This window comes from Triticum dicoccoides, chromosome 3A (genome assembly GCF_002162155.2).
Source record: "Triticum dicoccoides isolate Atlit2015 ecotype Zavitan chromosome 3A, WEW_v2.0, whole genome shotgun sequence".
Classification (NCBI taxonomy): domain Eukaryota; kingdom Viridiplantae; phylum Streptophyta; class Magnoliopsida; order Poales; family Poaceae; genus Triticum; species Triticum dicoccoides.
In genome coordinates this window covers 390,090,690-390,102,821 of record NC_041384.1, presented here as the reverse complement: position 1 = coordinate 390,102,821, position 12,132 = coordinate 390,090,690, and the positions used below count along the sequence as shown (strand labels likewise).

The 12,132-nt window shown below is 42.4% G+C and overlaps 1 protein-coding gene across 1 annotated transcript in view; it reads right to left on the bottom strand.

Moving 5' to 3' along the window:
- Positions 1 to 8,589: 8,589 nt before the first annotated feature.
- The window catches only part of LOC119268280 (single myb histone 2-like), a 7,476-nt gene continuing 3,933 nt past the window's right edge, over positions 8,590 to 12,132 (bottom strand). The window contains exons 3-6 of the mRNA XM_037549873.1: positions 9,882 to 9,966; positions 9,567 to 9,650; positions 9,126 to 9,455; positions 8,590 to 9,044 (exon numbers count right to left, since the gene is read on the bottom strand). Of these exons, the coding sequence (XP_037405770.1) occupies positions 9,027 to 9,044; positions 9,126 to 9,455; positions 9,567 to 9,650; positions 9,882 to 9,966 (517 nt within the window). The 3' untranslated portion in view covers positions 8,590 to 9,026. The remainder of the gene's footprint in view (positions 9,045 to 9,125; positions 9,456 to 9,566; positions 9,651 to 9,881; positions 9,967 to 12,132) is intronic.

Here is a 12,132-nt window from a genome sequence, read left to right as displayed (position 1 = left end):
CTTTCTCTCAAATTAATTTAAGTGAAGCAAGAGAGAATTTCTTAAAATTTTACTGACTCTCAAATAAATCTAAGTGATGCAAGAGAGCATTTCTTCAAAAATACTAAAGCACACCATACTCAAAAAGATATAAGTGAAGCACTAGAGCAAGTCCATAGCTCATAAAAAATTTAAGTGAAGCATAGAGAGCAATTCTAACAAGTCATGACATGATTTTGGCTCTCTCAAATAGGTGTGTCAAGCAAGGAATCAAGACTTAAAACACAAAATAAAACAAGCAAAGACTCATATCATACAAGACGCTCCAAGCAAAACACATAGTATGTGACGAATAAAAATATAGCTTCGAGTAAAATACCGATGGTCGTTAGAAGAAAGAGGGGATGCCACTCGGGGGCATCCCCAATCTTAGTTGCTTGCTCTCTTTTGGATAATAGCGGGGGATGCCAGGGCATCCCCAAGCTTAGACTCTTCTTACTCCTTATTCCTTCATCCATCGTAAGATAACCCAAAAACTTGAAAACTTCATCACACAAAACTCAACAAAACCTTCGTGAGATCCGTTAATATAAGAAAATAAATCACTACTATAAGTGTTGTATCAAACCAATTCATATTTTGTTCTTGCATTATATCTACTGTATTCCAACTTTTCTATGGCAAACACTCATCAAAGAAAACCACAGAGCCATCAAAACAAGCACACAACGCAAAGAAAACAGAATCTGTCAAAACAGAATAGTCTGTAGCAATCTGACTATTTAGAATACTTCTGTAACTCCAAAAATTATGAAAAATTAGGAAGACCTGAGAAATTTGTATATTGATCTACTACAAAAGGAATGGGTATTTTATCGCTCTCTGGTTAAAAATGAGAATTTTTTCGTGAGAGCAAAAGTTTATGTTTTTTCAGCAAGATCAAACAACTATCACCCAAGAAGATCCTAAAGGCTTTACTTGGCACAAACACTAATTAAAACTCAAAAAAAACAATCATAACAGTAGCATAATTGTGCTAACACACAAGAACAGGAAGCAAAAAGCAAAAATAAATTTTATTCATTGGGTTGCCTTCCAACAAGCGTTATCGTTGCGAACCAACATGTGGTTGGATGGTTAGAGGGACTGTGGTATCCCCAGCCCACCAGGGTTCAAATCCTGGTGCTCGCATTTATTCCTGGATTTATTTCAAGATTTTCGACGATGCGCATTCAGTGGGAGGAGACGTTCCCGTCGACGACGAGGTGCCTATGGTGACTTCGTAAATCTCAAGATGATATGCCGGCTCAGTCTTTCATAGGTGCTCATAGGGGTAGGGTGTGCATGTGTGCGTTCATAGGAGTGAGTGTATGCGCGTGTATATGAGCGCTTGTGTCTGTACTGATGCTCAAAAAACAAGCGTTATCATTTTGTGCCCCTGGCTAGGCATAAGATTTCAATGATTCTCACACAAAAGATAATAATTGAAACAAAGAGAGCATCATGAAGCATATGACAAACACATTTAAGTCTAACATATTTCTTATGCATAGGAGTTTTATAAGCAAACAAATCATCAAGACAAGAAACATCTAACATATGCAAAGAGGAGGAATAAAATATTGACGATCTCAACATAACGAGAGGTAATTTAGTAACATGAAAATTTCTATAGCCATATTTTCCCCTCTCATAATAATTATATGTAGGATCATAATCAAATTTAACAATATAACTATAACTTAAAATATTCTCTTCATGATCCACATGCATGCAAAGTTGACACTCTTCCAAAATAGTGCGATTATCATCAAATAAAGTCATGACCACTCCAAGCCCACTTTTATCAAAAATTTCATAAGATTCAACACTCACCAAATATGTGGGATTATTTTTAGCTAAAGTTGACACTCTTCCAAACAAACTTTCAATATTATTTTAAACATATTCATCATGAGGCTTAAATAAATTTTAAATATCATAAGAAGAATCATCCCAATCATGATCATTGCAAAAAGTAGTAGACATAGCAAAATTAGCATTCCCAAGCTTGGGGTTTTGCATATTATTAGCATAACTGACATTAATAGAATTTATAGTAAAATCATTACAACCATGCTTTTCATTCAAGGAGCTATCATGAATCACTTCATAAATTTCTTCATCACAATTTTCAGTTTCACGAATCTGAAGAAAAACGTCATAAAGATAATCTAGTGCACTCAACTCACTAGCAATTGGTTCAACATGATTGGATCTTTTAAAAAGATTAGCAAGTGGATGGGGATCCATATCAATAGATTTTTAGCAAGCGAATATGCAAGCATATAGAAGGCACATGGCAACACAAGCAAACAAAAGATCTGATGAGAAAAAGGAAAACGAAAAAGGGAGCGAATAAAACAACAATTTTTTGTGAAGTGGGAGAGAGGAAAACGAGAGACAAATGGAAAATAATGTAAATTGCGAGGATATGAGATTTGTGATTAGGAACTTGGTATATGTTGAAGATCCTCCCTGGCAACGGCGCCAGAAATTCCTTTTGATGCGGCTTGAAGCTACGTCAGTATTTCCTCAAAGAGGAAGGGATGATGTAGCACAGCAGCGGTAGGTATTTCCCTCAGATGTGAAACCAAGGTTATCGAACCAGTAGGAGAACCAAGCAACACAACATAAACAGCACCTGCACACAGATAACAAATCCTCGCAACCCGACGTGTTAAAGGGGTTGTCAATCCCTTCCGGGTACGGCGCCTCGAGATAGGCAGACGGACGTGAGATAAATTGTAGTAGATTGATAGATTGAATGGCAAATAAAATAAATAAGAATAAATTGTGTTTTTAGTTTAATAGATATGAAAATAAAAGCAAAGGAAAAGTAGATCGCAAAGGCAAATATAGGAGAAAGAGACCCGGGAGCCGTAGGTTTCACTAGTGGCTTCTCTCGAGAAAAATAGCAAATGGTGGGTGAACAAATTACTGTCGGGCAATTGATAGAACTTCAAATACTCATGACGATATCCAGACAATGATCATTACATAGGCATCACGTCCAAGATTAGTAGACCGACTCCTGCCTACATCTACTACTATTACTCCACACATCGACCGCTATCCAGCATGCATCTAGTGTATTAAGTTCATGGAGAAACAGAGTAATGCAATATGAACGACGACATGATGTAGACAAGATCTATCTATGTATGGATATACCCCATCGGTTTATCCTTAGTAGCAATGATACATACGTGTCGGTTCCCCTTCTGTCACTGGGATCAAGCACCGTAAGATCGACCCACTACAGAGCACCTCTTCCCATTGCAAGATAAATAGATCAAGTTGGCCAAACAAAACCCAAATATCGGATAAGAAATATGAGGCTATAAGCAATCATGCATAAAAGAGATCAAAGAAACTCAAATACCTTCATGGATATAAAAAGATAGATCTGATCATAAACTCAAAGTTCATCGATCCCAACAAACACACGCAAAAGAGTTACATCATATGGATCTCCAAGAGACCATTGTATTGAGAATTCAGAGAGACAGAGAGAAAGAGAGGAAGCCATCTAGCTACTAACTACGGACCTGAAGGTCTACAAAGAACTACTCACGCATCATCGGAGAGGCACCAATGGAGGTGGTGAACCCCATCCGAGATGGTGTCTAGATTGGATCTAGTGGTTCTGGACTCTACGGCGACTGTATGAATATTTTTGTCGATTCCCTTAGGGTTTTGCGAATATTGGGGTATTTATAGAGCAAAGAGGCAGTCCGGGGGGCACCCGAGGTGGGCACAACCCACCAGGGCGCGCCTGGGCCTCCTGGTGCGCCCTGGTGGGTTGTGCTCTCCTCGGAGCACCCCCCAGGCATAGCCAAGGCCCATTACGTGTCTTCTGGCCCATAAAAAATCTCTGTAAAGTTTCGTGGCATTTGGACTCCGTTTGGTATTGATTTTCTGCGATGTAAAAAACATGGAAGAATCAGCAACTGGCACTTGGCACTATGTCAATAGGTTAGTACCAAAAAATGATATAAAATGATTATAAAACATCCAAGATTGATAATATAACTGTGATGGTCTGACTTATTAGGGATGATAGACTACTCATATCAATAAGGAATTCCTTCTTTTCCGGGAGCCCATTCCGACAGAACTCCAAAGTTAAGCGTGCTCAGCTTGGAGTAGTTTCAGGATGGGTGACCGACCGGGAAGTTGGTCCCAACTATGCACGAGTGAGGACAAAGTGTGCAGAAAAGACTAGTATTGATCTATGGGGCCAGTCTAGATCTCGCCAGGAGTAACGACCACCGGCAGGTGTGTCTGAGGCGTTACAAGTTGGTATCAGAGCCGACCCTCGCGGTTACACGGATGGTTGCGGACAGGTGCGTGGTCATGTTGTTCATGACGTTTGTGATCTGTCGTGGCACATGGCATGGCACATGTATTGGACTGGAAACACAGACGTATGTGCCAAGAGGGAACGTTCCTATGGCCCGACGAGGACGTCGGTTCCTCTGAGTGGGGGTGTATGTGATGGCCTGGCTTATTAGGGATGATAGACTACTCATATCAATAAGGAATTCCTTCTTTTTCGAAAGCCCATTCCGACAGAACTCCAAAGTTAAGCGTGCTCAGCTTGGAGTAGTTTCAGGATGGGTGATCGACCGGGAAGTTGGTCCCGGGTGTGCACGAGTGAGGACAAAGTGCGCAGAAAAGACTAGTATTGATCTGTGGGGCCAGTCTAGATCCCGCTAGGAGTAAAGACCACCGGCGGGTGTGTCCGGGGCGTTATAATAACAGCATGGAACAATTAATAGATATATTGGAGACGTATCAAGGCACCGGGACTACCTAGGTTACAGATGTGATCGGTTGCCAAGTTGGAATAAACATGCTGGCTAATAGAACTCTCCTTGAAGTGCACGCCTAGTCTTTGGAAGTTTCCATCTTGCTCACGCCAAGGGCCACGGCTTCGGCAATCCCTTCTCAAGTGATCGGTGGGCCATTAGCTCGGCCCATAGATGACAGGTTGTACAGGTTAGCACCCCTTAGTCCACGACACCCTCAGTTGGTGGAATGGGTGTGGGCATATATAGGCAGCACAAAAAATCTAACCGTTACAAACCTTTATGCACTACTCGGTGGGACCTGATGTAAACACGGTGAGACCAATTAGTACGAAAGGTTTGAACTTTAGGCTTTTCAATGAGACTGGATGGAACATCTCGGTGAGACTGATGAGTGATGACCTAATCACTTTCCACACTTCAGTGAGACCGATTGAAACTACTCAAAAATTTTGAGATGAAATCGATAGATGATACGTCTCCAACGTATCTATAATGTTTTATTGTTTCATGCTATTATATTATCAATCTTGGAGGCTTTATATGCTTTACTATGTTATTTTTTATCATTTTCGGGACTAACTATTAACTCAGTACTTAGTGTCAGTTATTGTTTTTTTACTTGTTTTTGGCCTTTCAGAAAATCAATACCAAACGAAGTCCAAACACGATGAAACTTTACGGTGATTTTTTCTGGACCAGAAGGGACACTAGAATGTTCGGGAGGAGGCTAGAAGATGTACGGGAGAGTGACGAGCTCACCCGGCGCGCCCCCTGAGCTCGTGGGTCCCACACATCTCCGTTTGACCTAATTCCACCTCTATAAATTCCCAAATATTCCCAAACCAACACAGGGCCACCCGAAACACTTTTTCTGCCACCGCAAGCTTCTGTCCTTCCGTGATCCCATCTAGAGGCCTTTTCCGCTACTCTACTGGAGGGGGAATCGATCATGGAGGGCTTCTACATCATCCTTGTTGCCTTACGATGATGTGTGAGTAGTTCACCACAGACCTATGGGTCCATAGCTAGTAGCTAGATTACTTTTTCTCTCTCTTTGATCTTCAATACCATGTTCTCGTTGATCTTCTTGGAGTTATATCCGATGTAATCTTCTTTTGCGTTGGGATCCGATGAATTGTGGGTTTATGACCAGATTATTTATTGAAAGTAGACTCTTTTCTGAAATGTATTATGCATCATTATTATAGCTTTGTATTTCTCTCTGATAAGTCTGTTTGGTTTGGCCAACTAGATTGATTTATCTTCAGTGGGAGAGGTGCTTTGTGATGGGTTCAATCTTGCGGTGTCCTCACCCAGTGACGGAAAGGATAGCGAGGCGCGTATTTGTATTGTTGCCATTAAGAGAAAAACAATGGGGTTTATTCATATTGCTTGAGTTTAATTTGTCTACATCATGTCATCATACTTCATGCATTACTCTGTTTGTTATGAACTTAACACGTAGAGAGGCCGTAGAAGCGCTCTCGAGGTGGAGTAATGGTAGTAGATGCAGAGTCGTTTCGGTCTACTTGTCACGGACGTGATGCCTATATACATGATCATTGCCATGAATAACGTCATAACTATGTGTTTTCTATCAATTGCCCAACAAAAAATTGTCTACCCACGATATGCTATTGTTTTGAGAGAGAATGCTCTAGTGAAAACTATGGCCCCGGGTCTACTTTAATCATATGGCTAAAACCAAAAATACATTGTTGTAATTTATTTACTTTTATTTTTATCTATCGACCACTATCAGAATTAATCCTTGCAAGTAACGAGTTCAAGGGGATTGACAACCCGCTTGCCCGCATTGGGTGCAAGTATTTGCTTTTATGTGTGCAGGTGTTGTTCACTAGGATTTGCGTTATTCTCCTATTGGTTCGATAACCTTGGTTATCACCGAGGGAAATACTTATCAGCTACTATATTGCTTCACCCTTCCTCTTCGGGGAAAATCGCAACGCGGCTCACAAGTAGAAATAGGCGACAGAAGGTTGGCAAGTGCTCTTCGGTGAGGCCGAATGGTCATCTCAGTGAGACTGAGTTGCTAGGGTTTAGGCAGTGACTATGTCAAGTGTAACTCGGTGGATCCAGGTAGGTGTGTTTTGGTGGGACTGAGTTTGACGTTAGGGTTTAGGACATAGTTGAATGTGATAGTGTGGTTGAGGGTTTTGGAGTAATATCTCTAAGCACTTGAGCAGTTAGTCCATGATCAAAACCTTGTTCATTTAACCAAAAATGTAGAGTCTTGAAGCTTTGCCAATGTTTGTCCTTTTTCATTTTGAGGAGTTCAGATTCACATCCCATTGCCATACCTAATTGAACTTTCTCGAAATATTCTTTGAGTAGACATTAGTTCAATGATGTATATGTTGTTATGAATCAACAAAACCACGCGACGATTAGTTGCACTTTCAATAGCCATTACAGTCTAGCAGGTGAAAAGCAAATTGAAAGAATGAAAGTGTCGAATAGTAAACAACGACGCGGGAGCTTCTCCAGGCCATCCGATGAAGGATCGACGGTCTACAGAGCGTGGCATTTGTTGCTTTGCTTTATCTCGTAGGAATTTGTCCTGCCCTATAGTTTCTCTTCTCGCTGATTTTAATTTTCAGGGTTTTGTTCTTCATGTTGCAAGAAGCTATTGAGCTCAAATTGCATGTCCTTGGATTTACTCTCACGCCTATAAGACCATAGGAAGATCACACTTGCATCATACAGGACTGGAAGCTTTTGATCTTTTGGTGAACGGTGCATCGACAAGGCGCATCGACAAGCCGCTTCATGATATAAGTCTACATACAGCAGGACCCTTCCTCTATTCTCAATGTAACTGGAGCTCTCCAGTTTGTTGTGGCTGATGTGAATCAGCTTAATTATAGAAAGTTTTAATTTGTAGAAAGTCATGTTTTGCATGGACAATTTGACACAGCATCACGGCTTCTGATCTAGATGGCTCATCAGGCAGCATCTTGCTCATTTCTTCAGCTACACAGTGCAGATTTCTTCGGTTATTTTAGGTCTAGCCTACTACGATTCTCATCAGGTTCTTACTTCCAATGTGGAACTTGTCTTTAGATGTTTCAGTCAAGCTCATAAGCCATTTAGTTGTCCTTCTTGCGACATCTGTTATTGCTTAATTGCCCAGAAGTTGTAATCTTTGTTGTGTGATGTACTAGAGCTTGATTTGAAATGAACTTGGCGCCTTGAGCGCCTCTTCTTTGTTAAAAGAAAGGATCGATGGACAAGAGGAAATCAAGTCGGCGAACCACAATCTTGAGAGGAGAGCCATAGGATGACCGATCAACGGCTCTTTAGAATAAGAAACGAGCAGTTGAAAGACTTAGACAACTCCTTAAGATAGGTAGTTAGGTGCCATATCCTTTTTTAACGGGCAAGGTATTATAGCTCTAAAATATCAGATATATGGGAGGACGAAGTCCCCTTGGTCACTCCTGGTTTCCAGGGGAACTGCAGGCAGTGCACTGCTAGGTCGTGTTAACTGCTTAAATCACTGCACTTTGTAACAGCATCATTAGACAGGTTGATTCGTACATGCAAAGGAGCTGCAGAGGAACAGATATGAAGCAGCGCAGAATAAATCCTGAAGAAAATGCAAGTTACATATGGTGAGTAAAACGGGATGTGCTCTTACTCAAAAGAATGTTCTTCAAAATCGATGCAGAGGACACAAATCCACTGCATATATATTATCATCCTGCTAAACCACTGTAATCAACTCAACATATCTGAGAAATATCTTGCCACGGCAATTTTGATTCTTTCGCTATAATTCTATTTCATGACATCACTTGAACTAAGGAGAATGGACTAGAGTTTAATTACAAATAAACACATGTTCAGAAGAAAAAAGGATGAAAATTGAATACTACTTTCCTGTTCGCTCCTGTTATTGCGTTATTGACTGGCTAACACAACACAGCGCCAATTACATGATATATTTATCTAAGAGGATGCTACTAGATAACATCATCTGAAGGATGAGCCAGGGTTTAGGACCAACAGCAAGATGTTGAAAACCCCTGCCCTTCATTGAAACATTTTGATCTATAGCTATACAAGAAACTCATGTATCGACAAAAGCTTTGCGGCACAACACAAGCATTGTCTCATACAAACTTCTGCTGACTGAAGCCAAATGCACGGCACGGCTAGTAGAGAAGATCAGCAAGCTCGAAGAATCTGCATTTAATGAGTTTAGCAAGTTATAGAATGTGCATTTGGTAGAGAATATTCTGAAAACAAAAAATATGCTCAATGTACCGCAGAGGCAGCATTTTTGTTTTGCACAGTCAACATGACGGCATCGAGAAAAGCCTTTGCAGCTTCAGCCTCAGCTTCTGCAGCTTCTGCAGCCTTTGCTGCTTCTTCGGCCTCCGCATTGGCAACTTCTGCCTCAGCAACTGCCTTGGCAGCAAATGCTGCTGCCTCTTCCTTATTCATGTGTGTCATCATATCGAGTTCAGCATCCACTTGAGGCTTAGTTAGTTGTCTAATACAAATATTTTGTTTGTCGTCTTCGGTTGAGTGCACCTTGGTGCTCCTTCCACCTAGCGAGACTGAACTCGGTGCAATTCTGTATTTTTGGTTGGACTGTAATAAAACCATGATTAAAATAGAAGCAACTAAAATGTGCACTTCTATTGTAGTTCGATACATGGTAGACCACATATTCCCGCACGAGTGCATGCACAGTCAAAGTACCTTCATCAATTTTCCAGTAACAACCAGTGCCTTCAATTTTGTTGATAGTAAGCGTTGAAAATCAGCAGGTGGCCAGTATTGCTCCTACATATAGAGACAAGTCTTATTAGAGTCATCTGCAAAATCACTAAAGATTGCTTCAGAGAAGTCTCGGATTCCCATGAAGAACAAGATAAACATTTCAGTAAAAGCAAATAACAAAAGAAAGGAAATATTGACTGTCGGGACAAATTTGAGGTACCTCAAAACTCAAGCAAATAGTATCGATCAAGGAAATAAAAGAAGATATTAGGGAGTGGCGATCATTACAATTACCTCAATGTATGAAGCGATGGCCGTTTTATTTGATCCAGAAGACTCCTTAAGCTTCTTTATAGCTTCCAATATGAGATCATCAAGCCTACGACCAAACATTTTGGAATAATGTTAAGAATGCTCAGAGGCGGTACTCGCATAAAGTGAAAAATGGCTAATAAGCAATATCTGGATGGTTTCCTCAACTTGAAGCATTACATCAGTTCATTATCAATAAAAAAAGGTTAACTGGATAGATGCCACTGCAATTTTCATGTATTCAGAAAATGTCACTAAATTTCCATCTTTCGAAAAATGCCACCAGACCTTCCAAATACTCCCTCCGAGGCTCCGATTCTTTTTTCTCTGTGCATAAGAACCAGCCCGCATACCAAGGAGGCAATGCTTGGGCTTCTTTTAGACTGTTTTGCCCCTGCGTTGATGGCAAGGAAACTGACATGCAATAAATTCGCTAGCGAATGATTGGCCCTTCTCTGCATGCGCCCCTGGCCCGCTTTGCATGCCGCTGGATTGCCCACTAATTTCTCTCTACACATGCAACAGGTTGGCTCATGCATGCAGCGGATTAGACGGGGAAAAGCGGAATAGAGGGGCAGCATGGAAAGAGAGGGCTAAAAGAAGGGAACACGCAGACTATTGCAGAAAAAACTGAGAAAACTTATACGCAGACAAAATAGAAACAGAGGGAGTACATCTATAGATGCTACTATAGCCACTTAAGGCCAAGTTTTATCAAAAAATAGAGGCTGTATTTGTTCCATATTTTCTCATGGACACAAATGCCCACGCCCCATCAACTCAAAAGAAGAAAAAAACCTAAATAACTTCCCACTCTCTCCGTTCTTCTGCCGCCGGCACCCATTGCGTCTCTTCGGGTGCCGCCGCCCTCCCGACCTCCTTTCTAGTACTTCCGCTAATCTCGTGATGTGATGATCGTATAGTTCTTCGCCCAGAGGATGTTAGCCCTCATGGACTTCGGGTTTGCCATGTTCACCTCGACAGTACTGGAGAAGGACGCCTTCGGGTTGGGCTCCTCGACCATCTAGGGCAGCACGATGAGGCTCCTACAGGCAGCACCGCACGCACTTCCATGGTCTCCATGTCCCTCAGGTAGAGGCACTGTGCTGCCAAGGCAGCCTGCATCCTCACCTCGTCGGAGTTGGTAGGATCCAGTAGGCAATGCCCGACAACCCCAATGCCGGCTGGAATAACTCCCACGACAGCGGCATCTACGGCCAATTCTCCTTGCCGCCTCAGGTGCAGGCGATGTGTGTCGCTGCATGCTCCGCCAACCACGCGTTGCAGAACTCGCTGAAGTCCATCTTGGTAGAGAGCGCATGCGTGCGAGCTTGCCATGGTACAGCTCCAGCAATGAGCCGATGATGTTGGTGCGACGCATGGGCGTGCATGGCGCCGTGCGGCTCCGGTGTGGGGGCGAGCTTAGCGACATCAGGCTCAGGATTGGCAGCAGCCTTGGTCAGCTTGGCTGCAGGCGCCACCTCCACCGCCTTGAGAGCGTCGTGGTACACACCGGGGCAGCGTCGTGGTCTTGGGCTCCCCAGGCCCTGCTACACCACGGTATGCGTGTAGGGGGTGAGGATAACAACCTCGAAGGCTCGAACTCGATAATCAGCTTTCGGGAGACGGCGTGGGACATGTACAAGCCCGTGGGGACCGGGACGAAGCGTACCACCGCGAGCTGGAGTGTCAGGAGGCTAGACTGGAAGGTGTAGTAAAGCCAGCCATAGTGGGCGTTGTGGCCAGCGTTTGAGGCTTTCAGCCCACGATGCCGAGGCATCCTGTGATGACATTGGCGACGTTGTCATCGTGGAGGAGTGCGGAACAGGTCATGCTGCTGGGTGCGAACTGCGGGAAGCTGCGGGAGAAGAGAAGCGGGCAGCACATCGATTCGTGTCGGGCTGATGGGGCAAGGACATTTGTGTCCTTGGAACAGACGAAACAAAATAGGGGTACGGTATTTGACCGTATATGTGCTTAAGTGGCTATAATGGCATATGTAGATGCATTGAAAGTCCTGATGGTTTTTCCAATATGTGAAAATTGCAGTGGCATAATAATATGCAAAGAACTTAACTGTGCAAAGATATTGACTCTTCATAGCAAGTCAACTTAAACATAGCAGTGAATTGCACAATGTACACAGTACTGTCGTCATGTGGTTAAATATACAATACTAAACTTCAAAAAAAAATCAAAAAAAAAATACAATACTGCCTGAGTTTCTTAATAT